This window comes from Nicotiana tomentosiformis, chromosome 2 (assembly GCF_000390325.3).
Source record: "Nicotiana tomentosiformis chromosome 2, ASM39032v3, whole genome shotgun sequence".
Lineage (NCBI taxonomy): Eukaryota > Viridiplantae > Streptophyta > Magnoliopsida > Solanales > Solanaceae > Nicotiana > Nicotiana tomentosiformis.
The window spans coordinates 44,700,726-44,724,747 of NC_090813.1; the positions used below are offsets into that span (position 1 = coordinate 44,700,726).

At 35.6% G+C, this 24,022-nt stretch overlaps 2 protein-coding genes across 3 annotated transcripts; both read right to left on the minus strand.

Moving 5' to 3' along the window:
- Positions 1 to 4,282: 4,282 nt before the first annotated feature.
- On the minus strand, positions 4,283 to 9,161 carry LOC104094526 (protein FMP32, mitochondrial). The gene is made up of 7 exons (XM_009600482.4): positions 8,763 to 9,161; positions 8,476 to 8,607; positions 8,322 to 8,381; positions 4,971 to 5,047; positions 4,808 to 4,864; positions 4,588 to 4,654; positions 4,283 to 4,498 (listed from the first exon to the last, which is right to left on the minus strand). The coding sequence occupies exons 1-7, from the start codon at positions 8,907 to 8,909 to the stop codon at positions 4,379 to 4,381; spliced, it is 660 nt and encodes a 219-aa protein (XP_009598777.1). The 5' UTR covers positions 8,910 to 9,161; the 3' UTR covers positions 4,283 to 4,378.
- A 550-nt stretch (positions 9,162 to 9,711) lies between these two features.
- On the minus strand, positions 9,712 to 13,990 carry LOC104094525 (uncharacterized). 2 transcript variants are annotated; one of them, XM_009600481.4, is made up of 5 exons: positions 13,571 to 13,990; positions 12,692 to 12,861; positions 12,327 to 12,402; positions 10,134 to 10,203; positions 9,712 to 10,042 (listed from the first exon to the last, which is right to left on the minus strand). In XM_009600481.4, the coding sequence occupies exons 1-5, from the start codon at positions 13,821 to 13,823 to the stop codon at positions 9,931 to 9,933; spliced, it is 681 nt and encodes a 226-aa protein (XP_009598776.1). In that variant the 5' UTR covers positions 13,824 to 13,990; the 3' UTR covers positions 9,712 to 9,930. The 2 variants fall into 2 exon arrangements, with proteins under 2 accessions (XP_009598776.1, XP_070051357.1); XM_070195256.1 differs by lacking the exons at positions 9,712 to 10,042; positions 10,134 to 10,203 and adding an exon at positions 11,530 to 11,645 and having other exon boundaries at positions 13,571 to 13,956.
- Positions 13,991 to 24,022: the final 10,032 nt, after the last annotated feature.

Consider the following 24,022-nt stretch of genomic DNA (forward strand, 5'->3'; position numbering starts at 1 on the left):
TGTTAGACTCGTTCGAGGACGAATGTTTGTTTAAGAGGGGGAGGATGTAATGATCCGGTCGGTCGTTCCTAGAGTTGTAGCCCCATTTTCCCCATTTCTGCTTATTTATGTGTTGTTCAGCTGTGTTGAGTTGTATCGAGTTGGTAGGTTTGAGTTCGGAGTAGTTTTGGAGTGAAATGAGACACTTAGTCTCTTAGTTAGAAAGTTAAGTTAGAAAAGTCAACCGAAAGTTGACTTATGAGTAAACGAATTCGGATGTGGAATTTTATGATTCGGTTAGCTTCGTTGAGTGATTTTAGACTTAGGAGTGTGTCCTTAATGTAATTTGGAGGTCTGTGATAGAATTAGACTTGAATTGGCAAAAGTTAGAAATTTGGCGATTTTGGTCAGCAGTGAAAAAATTAGGTATCGGGGTCGGAATGGAATTTCGGAAGTTGAAGTAGGTTTGTAGTGTCATTTGTGATGTGTGTTCAAAATTTGAGGTCATTCCGGCGTGGTTGATAGGTTTCGGCGTCGTTGGCGAATTTTGGAAGTTTAGAAGTTCTTAGGCTTGAATCCGAGGTTGATTTGGTATTTTGGTATTGTTTTGGGTGTTCCGAAGGTTCGACTAAGTTCGGGTAGTGATATATGACTTATTGGAATTATTGGTTGAGGTCCCGAGGGGCTCGGGATGAATTCGGATGGCTAACGGGAAGTTTGGAGTTTGGAAAATGCAGTTGATGCTGCTGTTCTGCTATTTCCGCACCTGCGGAAGAAGGAGTCGCAGGTGCGAGGTCGCTGGTGCACAAGGGGAGTCCGCAGGAGCGGGCAGTGCTGGGCTACGCAGGATGCGCAGGTGCGAGTTGGAGGTCGCATCTAATCTGTGAGCCCGCAGGTGCGAGACCTGGAGCGCAGATGCGGAAAGGAGGGCTCTGGGCAGGCTTCGCAGGTGCTGAAGGTGCGAAGGGGTAGCCGCAGGTGCGAAGCTTGGCGTTTAAGTGACTTTCGCAGGTGCGCAACTGGGACCGCGGGTGCGGCCGCGCAGGTGCGAAGAAGAGGGTCCGCAGGTGCGGAATCCCTGGGGCAGATCCTATATATATCACACTTCACGAATATTTGCCCTTTTTCCACCATTGTTGAACGGTTTTGAGCTTTGGGGCAGTATGTTTTAAGGGAGAATCACGAGACATCAGTGAGGTAAGTTACTTGGGTTTATTTACACGCGTTTATGATATTTTTTCACTAATTAGCCATGAAATTAGTAGGGTTTTAGGGTGAAATTGAGGGAGTTTGGATTTGAGTTTTGGAGAGTTTTAAGTGAGGATTTGAGGGACCAAACGGAGTCCGAATTTGATGAATTTTATATGGTTAGACTCGGGAGAGGACGAGGATTATTATTCTGCCATTTTTGACTGGTTTCGAGACGTGGGCCTGGGGGCTGGGTTTTGGCCGATTTCGAATTTTTGGCCTATTTATGTAGTTGTTTTGTGAAATTTGATTCTTTAGCCTATGTTGATAGTAGTATTCTGATTTTGGTTAGATTTGGAGCTTTTGGAGACCGAGTCTAGAGACAAGGGCATCCCGGAGTAGAATTTTACACTGTTAAGGTAAGTAACAGTTTTAACTCTGGCTTTGAGGGTATAAACCCGGAGATTTGACATCACGTGATTGTTTGGAAGTGATACCCACGCTAGGTGACGGGCGTGTGGGTGTGCACCGCAAGGGATTGAGACTTGGTCTGTCCCGTGAAGCTATGAGGCCTAATGTCTATTATCTGTGATTATGTGTTTATTTGTTGTTGAACTTGTTTGCCTTCATGTTAGAGATCATGCTTAGGCTTTATTCATTCTAAGATTATTTGCACTCAGTCATAGATATTATTGTACATGTTTACCCCAGTCCCTATTATTTTGCTTATATATTGTGATACTTGACGTGGGTTGTGTTTCCCTTATTTGTTGATGATGGTGAGGCTAGAGAGGTACATGACTTAGTGAGGCCGAGGGCCTATTGTAAGGTATTTGATTGAGGCACGTGAGTTGTCCGCGCGGATCCAGGTATTGATATCATAGCGCGTGAGTTGTCCGCGTAGCACGTGAGTTGACCGTGAGGATCCAGGGATTGATATTATGGCACGTGAGATGTCCGTGCAGCACGTGAGTTGTCCGTGCAGCACGTGAGTTGTCCGTGCTTAGCGCTTGGGTTTTGAGAGCCCCTCCGAAATCTGTACACACCCCCAGTGAGTGCAGGTACCTATTGAGTGTTGAGTGTTGAGTGCTGAGTGCGAATGCCGAGAGCCGAGTGCTGAGTGATGGAGTGACATTGCTATAAGGATTCATTGCTTTTTCTGTTGCTGCATTTTACCCGTTAATTTCTTTGTAGCATTTATTAAGTTGATGGAATTTACATGTTTATTCCTGTTTATTTTAAATTGTGATAAAGAAATAATTGAATTGTTCTACTTAGTTCGTCACTACTACTCAGTTCTTTAGTTATTTATGTTACTACTGAGTCGGTTGTACTCATACTACACCCTGCACTTTATGTGCAGATACAGGTGAGTTAGAGCGCGGCGATCGTTGAGTTCAGGCCGGCTATCGTTGGAGACTGCAAGGTAGCTGCTAGCGTCCGCAGGACCTTGTTACTCATTTTATCATTTCTTCTTTTGGACTATATTAACAGTTAGACAGTTTTATTCCTTAGTTCAGAGATTTAGACGCTCATGACTTAGTGACACCCCGATGTTTGGGGCTCGTTTCCGTATTTTCTATAATTATATTTAGAGTTGATTTAGTTTATGAAAAATTCAAATGTTGAAAATATTTTATTAAATTCTTATAATCGATTTAGTAGTAATATTTTGGGAAATAGGCTTGCCTTGTAACACGATAGGCGCCATCACGACCATGGTTAGATTTTGGGTCGTGACATAGCGTGAGTATTTGCCATTCAAAGCAAAGCTAAACTTCCATTGTGATATTACCATTATTTCAATTATCGTTTCTCTTTTACTATAATTCAAGGGTTTAAAAAATTAATTTTATCAATTAAAATTTGAATTATTATAGAAAAATAATAATAAGCATTAATTTTCTACCTTAATTTTTGTGACATTTATTTTATATTACCATTCGATTAAAATTTCCGTATGATAACTAAACCTACGTACTATGTCTTTTTATGTTTTTCATATAAGATGGAGTTCATATTAGGTACTTAAGAAAATATAATATATATTTTAAGGCAACAAGAAATATAATTTTATTGCATGATATTTAAATACAAGTCTAACATACTGTATATTCAACTCTGTTTAAGCTACGAAACCAATGCAGAACTCATATATTAAAGTTATGATAATGTTTTAGAATAATTTTGTGTGAAATTATTTTTTTCTTTATTAAGTTAACATCTAATATGATCAATATTAGTTATTTTCAAGAATTTATGATTGTTAAAATTTATTTTATAACTCAATTATATAGTTTAACAAAATTTGTGTTATTCTTAAAATTGTATACTCATTGATATAAAGTACATAATCATTTATTGAATGTAGTTTTTAAATATTTCACAAAAACTTGATGAAGAAAATAATATTATTCGAGTAGGAAAGGAGTTTAGAATTGTTTAATTTTTTTATATTATTATAAAGGCATGAAGCCCCAATGCGAAAAAATATGTTTTCATGTTAAGACAAAATAATTAAATTTCTGAATTAACTAATTAGTAAAAGACTTAAATTTAATTTATTTTTCAAAATCATCATGTAACTAAAATTATTTTTCGAGTTGATAAACTTTTTAAGGTACATAACTATGCTTTTATAAAAAGAGTATTGGTAGTAAAAGAAATAAGATAATAGAGCAAAATTAGTTACAATATAGAATTAAAGGTCAATGTGCTAAAAATGCAAACATAAAGCAATAAATTGTAACAACATAAGACAAAAGGTATTAAAAATAATAATCATTATTATTTTTATCTCTTTTTATAACCATTCTAATAAATAACAGCTTCCTAGCTTCCTATATTTACGTTATTTTTTATAAACTATTAACTCTAATATTAGAGTATTTTTTAAAATTTTATATTATTATTTATTTATCGAGCTAACTAGCTAAAAGCGATCAATGTTCATCATATTTAAGAACTTATACTTGTTATTTTATTTTATTCTTTAACTCACATTATTTAATATTTTTTTGTAATCTTTTAAATTATATATTCATTGATATAGGGTACACGCGCAAAGCGCGTACCCTTAGACCAGTAATTATAATGTCTGCTAATGCGATTGGGATTTAGGCGTCAAACAACTCTGCTTTATCCATTGAGCAGCAAGGATGTTGAAAAACAATATTTTTTTAATCAATAATTAGCATTGTACTTCAGCCACTTACTTCAAAATACGGACTACGGCCAACCCAACAGCAGATATAGAGACAAGGGTACCTATACAATATTTTATAACATCATATTTTGCAGCTTCCAACTGAGCCCTTAATCCATGAATTTCCTGGGATAACATAATTACATAAAGAGGCAGAATGGATTAGTTTAATTACGGGTATCAAATGTCAATTTATAGTTGCGTATTACACTTACTCGGTCAAGTTTGTTAGTGAGGTTAGTGGTTTCTTGATTCTGATTTGCTAGTTCATCCCGGATTCTCCTGCAAATGAAGCACAACATTAGACTCTAGCCGTAAACAGCTGACTAACAGTTTATCTACAAACATATTACTAATGATTATGTGACTGGTTACGTAACCTACAAAGATACTGAAGATAATGCACAAAATAAAATAGTGACAGTAGCTCCTTACCCCCTTTCAAGATTGAGATCCAACCTATGGCCAGCAGTGACTTTATCAATTTCATACCTGTAATAACCCAAAACGAAAACCAGAGGAAAAAATTACAAATTTCAAAACAAGCACACTGTAATATGAAAATGATAATAAGAAAATATAGTTTGTGAAGGCCAACCTCAATTCACTGCGCATCTTTTCTATGTCACTTTTGAGTTTTTCAGTTTCATGTTGCAGTAGAGAAAAGTGGTTCTCCTGGATCGCCGAATTAATAAAGCATGAATCATTTTACAAGTTTGGACACCCATGAATCATCATTAATGAAAAAAGAAATTATCCAAATGTAATAGACATATAGAATTAGAGGTTTACAAATTTGCACTACCCTCGTATTAGTAATACACCTTTGTACATATCTATGTAAAGTTCAATACATAAACTCACATGATCTCATCTCCTTTTTTTAATCAAGCACAGGATCGCATATCGCCTCACCAATCAAAACGCGACTCACTCAGCAACCATATCTAGCCTGCTCTTCCATTCCAACTATTGATGACTAGTTAACTCAATTACAATGTCTCGCCGTACCCCCTGATCCAGTCATGTCTTCTCAAACAACAGACTGCTACTTTGACCACATAAACGGTGTAGAATCAAAATAGAAGATGTTCCACCAAACCACCTCGCCATGCCCTCAATGTAATTACTGTCACGAGACTGGTTACACTCGAGAGAAACGCTACTCCCTGCATGTTGCGGCTACCAGAATGCTTCACACGAAGAATCCATAGACAACATATGCAGAACATTATTCCCCTACCTGAAGCAAACTGTAATGAGTTTCTCCAGTCCCAAACATTTCACCAGTTGTCTCCTCAAATAGCCCCCCCATGTCAGGAAATTCTATTGCATATGTTTCATAGTCATTCTTCCTTGGTGATCGGACATTTTCTTTGCTATTCTTTGTCGTCAACTTTAGCCATTAAAGTAGCTAATGGTTCTCAAATGGCAATTCAACAAAAACGAGCTAATCATCTTTTCCTTTTTGACTTTAAAGTCTACCTTTACATTCCTAATCATCCTTTTAATCTCCTTTCAGCCAGTCGCTTGACTAGCACAGTTAACTACTAAGTAACTTCTTGAGCACTTTTTTTAATGCAAGACCGAAGTTCAGAACAAATCATGAGTCATGAGAGCTTACTACCTCAACCTCTACAGAACTTCCACTACAAGGTACAAGCCAAGCTGCAGATACTCGTGCAGTCTCCATACATGATTGTAATAATTGGACTAGATCTCCTTTAGCACAGTGGTGCATACGTCTTGAGTTAATATGCACTTCCCGACAACAGAGGATAGCTGAAAGAAAATAAACACTCGATTGAAACAACATGCAGCCTGCTTGTACATTCTAATTTTCCATTCTGTTTTTAGCTAATGTTCTTACATATTGCTACCTCATAAATTAAATGCATTCATTACACTATAGATCAGATTCCTTATTCCAGTTTTTTTTACAACACTTTATATGCACGACCAACTAGTGTATTTGGAAGAGAGCATTTTCTCCATAACATGGACCCTTGGGAAAGACAAATTAACACATTGTGCTTGTAAGTGTATAATTTAAATTAGTTCTAGGATATTCTTGAGGTCAGGAGGGATATCACGGCTATTCGCCCGATTCTAATTAGAATATCTATCTGCAGATGTCACTTAGTTTTTAACTCGTCCTTTCTTCGCATATTCTCAAAGCAGCATGTCATCTCTGAAATTTCACTTGTGCCACATCTAAGGCTCCTCCTTATCGTCAATATCTACCATCTATTAAGCCCCCACACCTCCCCAGAACCTCACCTCCTGTCGTACAAACAGTGTTAATCAACTTACACCTACTCAACGTACTCAGACCTTGCACCAAATCCTTACATTGCCACATACATTACCATCTTCATCACCTCTTCATACATCTGCCAAATCAAGTTTCAAGGTATGGAGAAAAAAGAACTTTCTAGCAGATCCCTTTGCACTATGCAGTTCACATTTTTTCATTTGACTAGTGCAAATATTTGACATAGAAGTTCAAATAGTTATTTCAAACAATAGTCAAATGCTAATGTAAAGCAGATTATTTGGGAAAAGAGAATTCACACTGACGCGCAATCATGAATGATACTAACTAAAGCGGCTATTAATCTAAAACTCACTATTTACAGGTTCACTGGCTATTCTATGTGGTGATTCATTTTAAGAGATTAAATTCATGTTACTATACTCAGATCGAGATGTAGCCGAGCTTTTGCAACATCAAGTCGGACACTAAACCCAGAAGCAGCGTGATGTACGTATAAATAATCGCTCTTTACTACTAAGTATATTCTTCACTAAACATTTTAAATAATACAATCAGCATACCAACTAAACAACTGAGATCATACAAAAAAATTAAACACCTGAGATTGGCTCATTATAGAACAGACTGATATCTCAAGTATCAATATGCAGATAACTGTATTTTTTCTGATCATCTATTAACCAACTTCCTTAAGGGAAAGGTCCAGTAGTATGTGGGCGGATGTGAGTATATTTAAGAACCAACAGGATAATGGACACGCAATTTTGATAAAACGGTCACACATGTTACACGTCTCTAATGCACCGGCGGAATGATTCTTTTTTAATAACCAAGAAATCCCAAAGGGCCAATGCACAGTTTGAAACTCAGTGAACAATGGGCCCGCCCCTCTACCCTCCTCCTTTAAATACCAGGCTTTTATTTGACAGTACATAACTAGTTCAACAACAATAACAACAACAACAAACCCAGTGTAATCCCACAAGTGGGGTTTGGGGAGGGTAGTGTGTACGCAGACCTTACCCCTATCCTGAGCAGGTAGAGAAGTTGTTTCCGATAGACTCTCGGCTCAAGAAAAGATATAAAAAAAAAAAGAGGAGGCAGTAGCAATAGGCGGACAGTACACGACTAGTTCTTAGGAGAAAAATTAAGTTAGTTCGGCGTTGGAGGACTAACAGGGCAAAAATGCAAGTTTTGAGCTAGGAGAAAACCATCCAAATCATTATTGGCATATTTGCCCAATCGAAACATATGAAGGAATCAATGTGAGACTATTGGATCAATGGGTCCTTAGCACTTAGCAGTTCATGCAAGGGTTGGTCATGGCTGATATCTAGAAAAAGAAAGCCCTTTATAATATCTTCCTGGTGTGAAGAGTTCTCCCGTAAGATCACTCCATTTCTGGAAGAGAACATTTTCCTTCAATAAAGGCCTTGATAATTCCCAAAGGCCATATGCATAATGGATGACCAACTCATTCAGCATAATACCACTCCAAATCCCAACCTTTACCAAAATACACAATGACAAAGCAGAAAAATTTCCACCAACAGCATCTTTTTTATTAAAAGAGCATGAAAATTCTTTAAGACCAATCAATGCAAAACTAAATTAGCCATACTCAGTGCATCAAAATGTGAATCCACAAATTTCACAGTGAAGAACTGATACCTGAGAGCTTTGAACTTCGGACTTAAATTTGGACAACTTGGATTCTTGAATCATCTCAAGCTATATAGATGAAAATAATATCACGTTAGTATAAATTTTAAGGTGAATTAATTCAAAATTACATGTATAAATTTTTTTAAAAAAATATACGTACTGTCTGCAACTCTTCTTTAGAAACAAAAGTCTGAGCAACATTTTCCAAGCTGTCATTCAAAACCTCAGTAATGGCAGCAGTAATAGCCTCGGCTTGCTTCGTAGGCACCCCTTGTGCTTCCAGTCTTCTCACCTAACAAAAGAAAAAACAGTAGTAATTCATTCTTAGGCCAATTGAAAAAATGAAAAATCAAATACTACTCATCATTCAATTTCAATTTGTAATAGAAGCAGCATAAAAAATGAAAAGCCAACAAAAAGAAAGAAAAGAAAAGAAATACTTATTACAAGAGCTAGAGTGTCGACGAGGAACAAGCGCTTGCCGTTGAAAGAAGGGTTCGAAATGAGTGTGCCGTGGAATCGGTTGCGTCCGGAAATAGCTCCGAGTTTAGGTCCAAAATATCCGACCCGTTTACATGCCGCATATGCGGCCATTTGAATTCATGCGAAGCAATCGTCTTCGTGGTTCCGATCGTTGTTGAGTATACAGTTGAATTTGTGAATCAAAAAGTAGAAGTGAATGGTATTCTTATGACGGAACACGTTTTTCTTGGGGATAATGAAATAGTTCAGGATTTCTTTATTTGGTTATTGTTTTTAATAATGTTTGAACCTTAGTTTGCTCCTCCTTTCAGCTTCCATTTTCAGGGAGTATTCCCGAAAGAGAAATACCGCCAGCAATTGCAAGCAATATATGCGCGTCATATAATTTGGATCCTTGTAAAAGGTTTGCAAAAAAGAAAGGAGCTTTTTAGAAAATATTTTCCTGAAAATGTCTTTTTTGAGTTTGGTTAAAGAGTAAAAAATATATCTCTTGAAGATTGATAGTAGTAATGTTAGTTAATCACATAGTTTTATTGAATACTAAATGATAAAAAATCATTTCTAGCAACTAAACGCTAAAAACTTCACTTATTTTCAAAAAATATTTTCCATCACACCAAACACACAAAAGATAGGATAATATTACATTCACTTTTTGGATTTTATAACCAGTTAAATGTATTCTAGAAAAATTGGAATATGAAATAGAATATGATCGAGCTAAGAAAAAAAGAGCGGAAGTTATCTTGACCGAAAATAAAAAATGAAAGAAAAAAGAAGTTACTTAGCCACAACCACGGGGCAAGAACCTGGCGTCCTTCATTTAAGGAATGCAGGTTACTTTTACGTGACGTTTGTCCTGCTTTATATTTTTAAGTAAAATCTAAGGAATTATTAGTAGTAACAATTATAGTAACTAGAAATAAAAGATTCTTACTTTGATATTATTGGAATAAGAGCATTCCTTAAATGAAAAATCAATAGTAGAAACACCAAAATAAATCTCATAAGACATATTACAAGTTTCCCCTATTCCAAGGCGAATGAAGCAAACGGTAAACATTATTTGGTGGAGCAGTTTTCAGCTCAATGCTCTTCAATCCATTTCTTCTATTTCAGGATTAGAATAATCCTACTTTGGCCGCCGATAGAAGATGTCATCAACACTTTCTTTTATACGGTTTCCCACTTTCCGCAAGTTCTTGGCTACTCCCATTGCAACCAAGTTAGCGTTCCTGGTAAACCTGTATTTTCAAGGGAACAAACATCATCAAACAACTCTATAGTGCCTCACTTGAAGCAGACATCATGTATCAATATTCAAACACTGCTTGCCTGGTAAGGAACTCATCACCAGCTGCATGAGTTGGTTTATGTGATCGAGGTTGTGGAACTCCATGTCCATCTTTTACAAATAAAAAAGTTAAAAGAAAACACAAGAACCAAATTAGGTTGCCAATGATCAAACCAAAACACAAAGAATGTAATATTCCAAATACTACTGCAAGGGGTAACGAACTTTACAGAACAAGATGCTGAATTGCATTGCATATCAAATTATCATCAACTACTCAATAATATGCCACATTTAGAGGTTGTCATCTGCTAAAATCCTATACATTATGCGCGGAAGAGGCAACAACAGTAACACATGAAATAGTACACAAAGAAGCCAGAAAAGATATGTTTGAATCCGAACCAGGAACTTGTGCGCCACCTTCTCCTAGAAACTCTCGCTTGACTCATAAAAGATACAGATGAGCTAAAAAATACATGTCACAGATAAAACCTCAGACATTAGTTTAATGACCAACAAGTAATGGTGTGAGGAGATGTTTGAGGTACTCATAAGAGTATATTATGCAGATATAAGTTTTCTATCAGCATGATAAAAAATAAGCATTCAAACTTCTGATTTCTACAGATAAAGGACATCTTAAAATCCTGAGAGATCATTTGTTGAAGGTTGAAAAGCTGGAAAACAAAATATGAGTACTGGATAGATCCCGGTCCCAAGTGGCTAAAGTTACTGCTGGATTGATAATCTCTTCAAAAGCACAATTGTTCTTGCATCGATAGTATTTTTCTTTGTCCTGATTGAAAAGAGCTATGCGGACAACTTCAAAAGGTCAAACCAGCCATTCCATTCTGGATGTAAAACGTTGAATTCGATAACCTTGATCTTGCCGGATGCCCGTTATATTTTATTGGGAAAATTTCAAAGACCTCCCTCCTGGTTTTGCCTCATCACACTAACCTCCCTTGTGGTTTGAGATATTACGCTTACCTCCCTTATTTTGATTTTTGTAACAATTATATTAATTTATTTTCATTAACAGGAAAAAAAAATATCATCTAACTAATTTGCCTTTCTTCCTAACATTTTGCTCTTTTGAATTTATTTTAATGAACATCTTCTTCAACAACAGAGCTTTCACATAATCTTTGAGATGACTTCCACTACTATGAATAAAAAAGGTAAAGGAAAAGAAGTAATTCCTCTTGCGAGCTCTAATTTCACCACTTCTGTATGGTCACTGCACTTCATATTCGAATTATTAAATGGAAATGACAGATATAAAAACACTCTGATAGAAGGAACAATAGTTAGATGTCTTAATAGTAGAAATTTCAATTGCCAAACATCACCAGATAGTAGAGTTTCAGTTACCAAACATGAGAAGGAAAAAAGAAAGTAGTAATTAAAATAAGGAAAAAGAAAAACTTTAACTTTTCAAACATTCGTCACCTCATAGAGGAACATAAACGACGAGATTGTGCACACAGCATCGCCAAGTGTCTTCATATGAAGATTAATTGCTTTTACATAGAAGATGATGAGAAGACCTATAAAACAGCTGAAGTGCACTCACGCAGTCACTCCTAGCGTAACTTTTTCTGTTCTAAAGGAATTAATTGAAGAAGATATTCATTGAAATAAATTAATCAAAAGAGCAAACGTTAGGAAGAAAGGCAAATCAGTCAGAGCCTATTTTTTCCTATTTATGAAAAATAGATCAAAAATAATTGTTACAAAAAGATCAAAATAAGGCAGGTAAACGTAATATCGCAAACCACAAGAGAGATTAGTGTGATGAGGCAAAACCTGAAGGGAGGTCTTTGAAATTAACCCTATTTTATTTATAATGTCGCTTCCAAGCTTAAAACAGTCATTAGACTTTAAATGAACAAGGATAAACAGTTCTTCAGCAACAAATAGAAAAGTAATTTTAAGTTTTCAACGAGGATTTGTCGATAAAGAATATTTCTGAATTTTTTACTTCGAGAAAAATAAAGGAATGCAGTAGGTAAAGCAAAAAATAAACTTTCACCAAGCATGTAATTAATTATGAAAAAAATGTTACTGGAAAATGATAATGTTCGGGAAACTGGAACAAGAACACATCCCTATGTACAAAAATGTTCGAACCAAATTTAGACATCCACATGAAGCAGTAACACACTATACCAATAGCATTACATCAGACACATTTTTTGGCAGGGAAGAAATGAAGTCATGGCAATCACCTTCTTTCTTTTGGGCACGAGCATGAGCAGGAGCAGGAGCTGCATCAGCTGAAGTGGGTCTTTTATCCACCAAAACCTACGCCATGCTATCTAAGTTAGTTGAGCAACATTCTTTTGAGTAAACAGAAATAATACAAAAAACATGAAGTTATTAGTGGCTATATCTTCCTATAACTCTATCAAAGGATTAAATTGCATATAAACACAATACTGGTAAGAACAAAGAGGGAAGTAAAAACTAATATGTCAAAGCATGACACCTCCTACAGAAATTAATTTGCCTTCTCTCCATGTATGCCCGAGAACACATCAAAACATGAAACAAGGCATGAAGCAAACTTCAGCATTTAAAGTAGAATGCTAACCTCAAGGCCAACACAGACTGGCAATTCTGTTTGTGTGTCTTGAGCATCAGTTGATCTAGATTTCTGATCCAAGTATACAGAATAACCGACACAAGCATATCTAAAATCCGTAAGGCTCCGACCCTCTTTAGAAGCTTCCATCTCAGATTCCCCAACAATATATCGAGGTACTTGTTATCAAACATCAGAAACCAGTCTCAGCACACATTCAATACAGGGTCTAATTTTCAATATGCTATAAATGATAACAACAAAGCCGAACATTCAATGCATAATGAGATACAGTAGCAGAGGTCTATGTGACCAACAATTGAGTACGTCAGAGATTCTAGCTTCCCGTTTTCCTGCAGAAATGATTTTTCCTCAAAAGGATAGTTCACATAACATGGAATCACCAGACCAGAACTAACTCAGCTGCCCAAAATGCTTACTTTTTAGAGTATTACAGCACAAGTAACATGTATCACTAACGATATAGAGAGAGACCTCAGACCAATTTGGAACTATGCCTTAATCCTAAAGTAGATGGTGTTGGATATATGAATCCTCATTATTCATTCTGCTTCCAATCTTCGATAATATGCCTTTTGGGACCAAATAGGGATTCTGTAAAACTAGAATCTTTACATTTTCTACTGAGCCATTGAACATTATATACTAACATTTCACCTGTAAGTAACATGAGAAATTTCTTTATTTTTTAAGCTGCAAATTGTAACGAGTCCTGAATTATGAAACTTATAATTCCACGAAAAACAGAAAACAGGAATCACTGCAAGCAATAAAAATTAGCAAAAGAAATGCACAATAAGCAAGTAACAACACATTTAAAAAGGGGCAGAAAAAAAGAGGAAAAACGAAAAGGGTTAGAAGGGGAACCTTGAGGAAGGGAACGGCTAAGGCCGAGACAGAGAGGATTGCGAGAATTGGATTTGAAAGTAGACGAGTAATATAGACATCCTTTGCACGATTTTCCTTTATTCTTCGATGATGATACGCCTTCTACTTCACCTTCGCCGGAGCCTGTCCCTCCGGTTCCTACTCCGGCCTCTTTGATTGGATTTACGCTTTTTCTGTTGCCGTCGATGCAGCAACTGTCACCTTTTCCGGTCATATCATTATCCTCCCTCATCTGTTTCTCTTCTCCTTGGCTCGACTCCACACCAAAATACTCGATTCAGAATTTTTTCTCTTTCGTTTATTAACTGTGAAGCGTGTTTAACTTTTTATTGTTCCTCCACGTCGGCTTGGGGATTCGAACCCCGGTGCATAGCCTCACCATTTAAGTAGACCTATTTCGATCAAAATCTAAATGGCAATTGAGATTTTAATACCCGAATTCGGATGGTCCGAATACTTAATACGGACTTGGTCTGTATCCCACAAAGAGGGGCCAATGGCCCGATTCGGCTTAAAGCTATTTTTAAGAAAAGATTACCATGTAAATATTAAAATATATACTGGTAATTATTTAACGTACGAATGTTTTTCTTCCATTACCTCAATGATAGAACAAATGAAATTGAAAATTATGAAATAGCACAATAAAATGTGAAGAAACAAGAAAAAGGTCATTTTCTCTTTCATTCTTCACCTTATTCCTTGTTATCATTATAGCGTTTAAAATTATTTTTTGGGACAAAGGTTTAGGATGATATACATGAAACTCGACATTTTTTTTCATGATTCGACAGTTGACTATTCATTATATACTTGGTCTTTTACAACCAATGTCGTATTATTTGTTGACATTATTATACTCCAAAATGAATAAGTACCTACTACTCCATTACTTTCTAAAATTCCAAAATAAAAGGTAAAATATTATTTTTTGTTATGAAATACTTAATTATGGTGGATGTTCATAACTTTTAAGGGAGTAACTGTTAGAGATATAGTAGATATGCCCTAGATTAAGTCTCATATTTGATGATTTGAATATATTTTTGTGAACGTTATTTGATATAAAATATATATGGCATTTGATATTTTTTTATTATTGTTATTAATTGCTTGATTAATTTGATAAAGTCCTTGATTAAATTTTGAGACTTGACATTGTGATGGAGATCAGGATAATGAGAGTGAAGTTTCTTATAATTTAATCTAAATTTGTTCTTGATCGTAAGATTATTAATTTGGACATTACTAATCCGGTTAGATCAATATTTATGTGATTGTCTTTATGGGATAAAGATTAGTTGATCTCATTAACTAAATCACATTTTCGAAAATTAAGCCCAAGTTGGTGGTGTTGCATCGGCTGGTCTACTTTCTTCATAAACTTGCCACCACTGATACGTTGCGCCTGACAGCTGAAATGTAGTAAAGGCTACTCCGCTTACTTCCACAATACTCATGGTGCGGAGAATACGGTGACACTTTTCTAGAAATCATTGGGCATCCTCTGAAGCTGGGCCACTGAAAGTAGATGGACTATACCTTTAAAATCTCTCAAGTCTCTTTTATTCTTCTTCTGATGCCTCTGGCCTGACCTCAGGCTGAACCGGAATAACAGGTTATATCGGTACTATATCCGGAACCTGACCAATGTGAACCTGCTCATCTGGAGTCGTGGTAGAAGTCTGAGCTACTCCCCCAATCTGTGAAATATTTTGTGCAACAGAGATCAATTCTGCCTGAGTTAATGTACCAAACATACTCAGAAACTGTGCTAAAGTCTCCTGAAGTTCGGGGGTAACAACAGGTGCTTCTGGTACCTGTCCCCTAACTGGAGCTACTGGCAGCTCATCAATTGTTATTCTAACAGGTGCTCTAGTCGTGGCACGTATCCTTCCTCGGCCTCTTGCGGCCCAAGCAAAATGCGTGGGTGCCTGGTCAGTTGATCCGGTAGCACGTGTCCTCACCATCTGTGAGAGAATAGAGATACAAGGGCTCAAATTCCAAATTCAATAAATTTTGCACGACGGGAATGAAAGAAGTGAAAATTTCCTAACAGTTTTGTAGCCTCTCGAAGATAAGTACAAACGTCTCTGTACCGATCCGCAAGACTTTACTAGACTCGTTCGTGACTCGTAGAACCATGAACCTAGAGCTCTGATACCAACTTGTCACGACCCAAAATCCCACCACAGGTGTCATAATGGCACTTAGTCTCTAAGACTAGGTAAATCAATTACAATTACATTTTAATTTTTTTTTAATAATTACAAACAACCTCCCAAGACTGGTAATATTGAGTCACAAACTCTAACTGAATACATGGAATGATCTCAAGGATCGAATACTCAATATTGTTCGATTAATAATTAACAGTACAATAAAATAGAAAAATTCCAAGGGACTGCGATGACCAAGCAGCTCTACCTTGAATCTTTGCGATCCCGCTTTAACTCTGTCTGAGTCCTATATCTCCAATACCTGGCTCTGCACAAAAATATGAAGAAGTGTAATATGAGTACACCACAGTCGGTACCCAGTAAATATTAAGACTAACCTCAGTGGAGTAGTAACGAGGTACCGTCAAGACACTCACTAATCTAATAACATGTGCAATATAATATATAAAATAATAAGAAACCAATAACAATAAGGAAAACACAAACCAATTAGTGATATGCACAACATGGCAACAAGAACACCATTAATATTGTTCAACAAATAATAAATACAAGTACACCCAATTAAATCAAGTCCTTTAAATATAAATCTTTCGCATATATGCTTCTCAAATAATACTATTCAGGATATAATACTTTTCAATAAATATATTTCGAATATACTCCCTTCAAATAAATATCTTTCGAATATAATTCTTTCAATAAATATCTTTCAAATATAATTCCTTCAAATATATATCTTTCGAATAAAATTCTTTCAAATAAATCTCTTTCTAATATAATTTCATCAAATAAATATCTTTCGAATAAAAGTCACCCTGTGATACCTCATTTCAAAATCATAAAGTATGGGTCTCAGTCCAATTTCATATTTCCACAGCACCTCGTGCCAATTTCTTTATCACAATCGCACGTACAACTCACGTGCCAATATTTACTCTCGTGCCCACATTTTATATCACAACTGCACGGACAATTCACGTGCCAATATCATCATTATTTACTCACGGCACCTCGTGCCCACATTTCTTTTCATAATCCGCTTGACAATAGCCACATGCTCCCAATTTCAACATAAATCAGACTATTATTAATTTACCAATAAAAAGATAAATTGCACAAGGTATAAAAATATACACAAGAAAAATCACAACATCACATAAAAATCACCCACGCAACAACTCCACATCATCATATATTATCCCTGACAATAGTCACCCTTATCACTCCTATAATAGCCTCCATTATCCCTCTGCCCTGACAATATCAATAGTCACCCTTATCACTCCTATTGCCATCCTTATCTCTCTTATAGCGACCCTTATCTCTCCTATAGCCACCCTTATCACTCCACCCAGACAATATCCCAATACACATAACAACAATGAAATGTCACCCTTATACACACATAATATCAACAGTGGAATGCCGCCCTTATTTCCTCAAAATAATAATAACTCAAATAACACAACAGAAAATTACACGAAATATTATTACGGCTACATAACAAAATCAATTCATATCATAATTTTTTCAATGGCCACAACCAATTCCAAAAATGTAATAAATCAATTAATTCCATAACAAATAGACGAAGGATCCACACAATGTATATAAAACCTCAAAAAAAAATAGAGATAGAAACTACTCAGCATAGGGCAATACCTTCATTAATCCAAATTCTTAATAATTATATAAATACCTCTTCTTAAGCTCATTTAATTAATTATTTGTAGATGAAAAATCCATAATAAAATTTAATTCCAAGAAATAAAATCACCAAATTCACGGAATCCACATAAATATACAATTAATAATCACATCAAATTGTCATATAAAAACAAATTCAACAAACTCGAATTAAGGCATGTCAAATAGATGATTAAATAAATGCCAACAATTATTCAATTTACTACACAATATGCTTAAGACTTTAACCCAATATATTTGGCACATATAAGCCCGAGTACGTACTCGTCACCTCGGTACATGACTTTTCACATTTTACAAAATAGCACATAAGACTCGATGCCTAAGGGGTAATTCCTCCACTCAAGGTTAGGCAAGATACTTACCTTTTGGAAGTTATGCCGATATTCAAAAATCGCCTTCTTGATCGAATTGACCTCTGGACAGCTCAATCTATCCAAATTAATTGTATAACTTCATTAAAATTCATCGAAAATAATTCCGGATAATAAAATATCGACGTAAAAATTTATTCTAAAAAGTTAACAAAAGTCAATGCGGGGCCCGTCTCTCAGAACCCGACATAATTTTCATGAAATCCGAACACCCATTCCGATACGAGTTCAACCATACCAATTCTATCAAATTTCGATAATAACTCGACCTCCAAATCTTAAATTTTTCGTTTTTGGAAGATTTTGCAAAAATCTTGATTTCTTCCATTTAAATCTGAATCAAACGATGAATATAACCATAGATTCATGAAATATAATCACTTTAGGATATAGAATAATTATCCCAACCAAGCTTGTAAAACATACCTCGAGAATCGCCCAAATCCGAGCTTCAAAAATTCCAAAACGAAAATGAAAAAATGACCAAGTTCAATCCTTATGTTTCTGTCGAGTTTCACACCTGCTGAGTGCTTTTATGCTTCTGCGTGCTCGCTTTTGAGAGCAAAAATCATGCTTCTGCGAACGTGCACTGCCCAGTCGACCCTCGCATCTGCGGAAGCATTTCTGCTTCTGCGCGCATTGCAGGTACGAGGCCATTGCATGCTTCTGCGCAACTGGCCGCTTCTGCGATTTTTCTTGCGCTTGCGCTTCTGTGCATGAGTTGTCGCTTCTGCGGCCTTCTCAGCTCCCCCTCTTCAGTCGCTTCTGCGAGAAGCATCTCACTTCTGCGAGGTCGCTTCTGCGATCAAGCTTCCGCAGAAGCGATCACACCAGCAAGTCCAAAATTCCAGCAGTTTTCTTCAAGTCAAAATTGATCCGTTAGCCATCCGGAATCCACCCGATGCCCTCGGTACTTTAACCAAATATACCAACATGTCCCAAAATATAATACGGACCTAGTCGAGGCTTCAAACCACGTCAAACAACGCCGAAATTACGAATCGCGCATCAAATCGAATTATGAGTTTTCAAATCTTCCAACTTCTATATTTTGCACCGAAACGTATCAAATCAAGATGGAATGACTTCAAATTTTGCACACAAGTCATAAATGACGTAATGGAGCTATTCTAATTTTTAGAATAGACATCCGACCTCGTTATAAAAAATTCAATCTTCGATCGAACTTTTCAAAAGTCTTCTATTTTTCAACTTTCGCCAAAATGCGCCGAATTGTCCTACGGACTTCCAAATTCAAATCCGAACATACGCCTAAGTCCCAAATCACCATACGAAACTATTGACATCATCAAAATTCCATTTTGGGTCGTTTGCTCTAAAATCAACTCTCCGGTCAACTCTTTCCATTTAAGCTTCTAAATAAGAATTGTTCTTTCAATTGTTTTCCGAATCTTCCGAAAATCAAACCCGACCACACCCGCGGGTCATAATACATATTACGAAGCTGCTCGAGACCTTAAGTCACTGAATGAGGCGTTAATATTTAAAACGACAAGTCGGGTCGTTACACATATAGAGATATGATCATTAAACCAACTCATTGGATAATTCCTAATGGTTAGAATTACCATAAACTGTCAATAGGATATTCTCTTGAAGAATGTGATGTAAGAGTTTTTTTTGACCTGAGATCGTCATAGTAATTGACAAGTTATTTATTGTGCTTTGATACTAGACACCTATGGCCCTAGGGCGATAGTTGAAAGGATATTGGGTACGATTAAATACTTGTATAATTAGTGATTGATCAAGATGAAATTTGTCGACTCTTAGTAATGAGTTTAAGTTCCATGTTATCATGAATTATAAACGACCAAACTAAGACCTTGGCTAGGGCAATTGAATGAAAGAAGAAAAGAGTTTCTTAGGTCATTCAATGATGGATTATATTTGACATGAACCATATCCTAGGGTGACTCAGAGCTATAAGGGCAGAAAGAATAACTACATTATTTTTTTACGGGTTCTTGAGAGTAAATTATATATTTCATGCTATCCGATCGTTAAGGAGTGCTACTACACGCCACCCTTGATTAGTATATTGTTGTGATCAATTTACTACCGGCTTAGTATGAACCTATAGGGTCGCACACTAACGAGCGTTCTGATCTTTGCTAAAGGATTAATTACTTTATTATTTGATAATTAAATTAAGAATTTAATTAGTCAAATAAATTTAGTTATTAGTCCAAATAAAATATTATTTTATTCTTTGCTAGCACAGATGATATAATTAATATTGTGAACAAATTGAACTTTTCTATTTGGAATAAAAAATTAAATTACATCTCTTGATTGAAATATATATATATATAATGATGTATATAATATTAATAAAGGTTTATTTTATCCAAGTTGAGTCCATCAAGGACACGCACTTACGTATACCCATTTAGAATGGGATTTGTAATTTCCATACAATTCAATTGTGGAATGGACTTGGAAAACCGAAAACTACTGTTTCTAAATTTTCCATAACCTAATGGGAAAGTGTTGGTGATTAACAATATATATACATGTATCATCAAAAGAAACGTAGGAGTACAGAATAATCGGTAGAACCGAAAGACCAGGAGAGCAATATTCATTACAAGGAAAAATACTATGCTTGCGTTAAGGCTGAAGGTTTTTTAGAAAAACTTAGCACAATATTTTTCATTCAATTTGTTCGCAGGTTTCATTGATCAAAGAGTTGATAGCAAGTATCGATCTCGGTGTGGATACACATAAAGTTTTCGCACTATCGAAGAAAATTTTGAAACGAGACTTTCTTCACCAGGTACGTCTTAGATCAAATCTTTGATATGTAAATAAATTTTAAACACGAAAAGATCTACCTAGGATTGTTATTGTCTTCCGCTGCGTGTTACGAACACCTATACGCAATCCTTTAGTAACACCAACTACTCTTCTCCATTAACCTCCTACTAGTGGCGGATTCAGAATTTTCATCAAAGGGTGTCAAAATATAAATAATAAGATACATCAAAAAGTCAAAGGGAGTCAATGTATAGTAAATATACATAAAATAAAATAAAATTATCTAAAAAAAATAGTGTAATTTTCCGGCGAACGGGTATCGCTTGACACCCCTTGGTTCAATGAGGCTCCGCCTCCAACGCCTCCATGATCTCAATAGTTAATATCATGTTCATGGTATCCCTTTGTATTACCTAAATATCATCTTATAAATAAAGGGTTTGGGCATCACATTGTACACACTTGAATACATGAAAGAAATAAGAACCTCTCATCTCTTTCTCTCTATATTTCTTAACTTGTTATTCTTGTTATATATTCTTACGGTAAGATAGGTTTCTTAATACGTTATCAGCACGAATTGCTCTTTTATATTTTTCTTAAAGACAATATGGTAGGCACTTGTTAACTTCTAAGGTTTCGGCCTTCTCATATCCTTTTGGCTGCTAGGTAATTTTATTTTAATCTTTCTTCATAGTGTAGGAGTTTATCCATTTATACTGCTCAAATTTTATATTCCTTACTTCTTAGAAATCAGATTTAACTCTGTCACTTTGTTATTTTCAATCTTATGCATATTTACGTGTTTTTGGGTGTTGTATTCAGTTTAATATGATGAACTACATTAGCATCTAAAATGTATTTATAACCACTTCTAGCGTTTTGATTGTCGTTAATTTTTGCTAGTTGAATACTACAACAATAACATACTCAGTATTATCTCATACTGTGGGGTCTGGGGAGGGTAGTGAGTACGCAGACCTTACCCTTACCTTTTGAGGATAGAAAGCATGTTTCCAATAGACTCTCGGCTCAGAAAAGCATAAGCACCACAATAATAAAAATATAGACAATAGATGAAAACTACACTAGTATAGAAATTTGATTATTTTGGACACGAAATGATATTTTATCATTCATTATGATGGATATAAAGCAGATCATTTTAAAAGATGAATTTGTTGTAGTTATCATCATTTTAAATTATACAATTAGGCTATGCTTATATATTTCTTTAAGTCCTGAATATTTCTTTAAGAAACGTAAGACTAAGTCCTGAATGTTTCTTTAAGAAACGTAAGACTAGTTATCACTTTTCATTGAAATGTTAAAGTAATAGTTTCACTTTCTAGATACTCAAGAGTGTTCAAAACAAAAATTTTCTTTTCAAGAGTAGAACAGTTTTGTGAGATAAATTTTATATTATTTTTATTATGATTACTGATATTGTGAAGAAGTATTTTTAATTTTGCTTCTACCCAAATTTAAATTGCTAATGTTTATTATTTAATAACTTCTATTTCTCTAGATAATTTCACTAGATGCTATAACTAATTGATAAAACTTTACGCTGATTTGAGATTTGTACATTTATTTAAGAAAGAAAATTTGATTTGCTAAGTTGCAAATTTGCTGTGTACAACTTTTTTGGCATGTGATTAAAATCAGGGTTTGAGAGTGAATCTCAATATTGTTTAGCCTATTATGCCATTGATTGAGGGTAAAGCGGTAGATTCAAGTTCACTGCACTATGAGAATAAAATATCGGGTGTGAGTTCCGGTGCATCATGATAATAGGAGTTGAGTTTGAATTCCAACTCATTATGACCTAACATGTCTTTATATAAGTAAGACATTGGATTTGAGTTAAAATGCATCATATTGATGATATAATGATGACTAAAGAAAAATAATGTATTTTTCATGAAAAATCATGAAGCTTGTCCCACTTGATTTGCTCCATTCTTGAAGTAAATGTGGTAGCGGTGCATAATAAGTCTAAATGAAGATAAGTGGTTGACCAATAAAAGTGGACGTGCCAAAGACCAAAATAATAATAGTCATCATGATGGTAATTGTAAAAAGGAGAACAATAAGGGTTCTCAAAACAATCATTCAAAGGTGAAGGAAATATGTATCAATGTGGTCTGTTAATACGAGACACATTCACATGATTATAGTCCATTCCTTAAAAGTGTGACTTATGATAAGCATTGTAAATGCAGACTCATTTCTGAAAGTGAATGTGAAAATATATATGTGATAAATAATTATGCATAAGTGTAAGGACCCGTAAAATTTTTTAACCAAAATACTCGGAGTTTCGTGGTGCCAAGATAGATTAGACTTTTTGGATTGAACAGTACCCTACAGACTGAGAGAAAAATATTTCGCAGAAGAACACATTTCTGCGGCCCATTATGCGGCCGCATAATCACTTTGCGGACCGCATAATGGCCGCAGAGTGAAGCAGTAAGTTTGGCCAATTTGAAGTCAGTTTTGCGGTCGATTATGCGACCGCATAATCGATATGCGAACCGCATAATTCCTCTTGGGTTTCTGCGGAGGGAGTTCTGTGGTGCATTATGCGACCGCAGAACAAGTATGCGGACCGCATACTGGTCGCATACCTGAGCCGAAAGTTTAGGTCCCTGAGGGCCATTTCTGCGATCACTTTGCGGACCGCATAACCATTATGCGGTCGCATATGCGACCGCAGACCTGTGTCGGGGCACCCATTTTCTTAATTTAAAATCTGACCCCTATTCCGTTAAAATACCCCTTTAGTTTATTTTGAAGCTCATTTCTGATATTTCTAGAGTGAGAGAGAGGATTCTAGAGGGAGGGCCTAATTTTTTATCAAATTGATCTTCAACCATTACTCAAAACCTTGAAAATATTCAAGTAGAGCACCAAAATTCTTCACCCTAAAAGGTAAGGCTTCATCACCCCATCTCTTAATTTCAAACATAACTATAATGGGGTATTAGGTTGATACTTCATGAGTCTGAGGGTGGTTTATCTTGCATGCATGTGTGATAAAGAGTGTGGGGAAAAAGTGAGTTAGAACCATGAACATTTTCCTAATTCTGGGTTCAATTTGTATATTGCTAGAATCCAAAGAAGCGAAATTGAGATATGTATGGCTAACTCTCTTCTTCCTAGAATCGAACTCCTGGTGTCCGAATAATGGGTGTAAGTTCCAACTTGATCATACTAGAATTGTTTTTCTTAGTGTGTTGGATTGAAAGATTCATGTTCCCTAATTGTTTTAGATGGTTACCATGTCATCATGCTATTTGAGAACGTAATTATGATTTTCTAAGCTCCTTCCTTTATGTGTGAAATGCTTTATGTGATGGTACTTATCGACATGAATGATGATA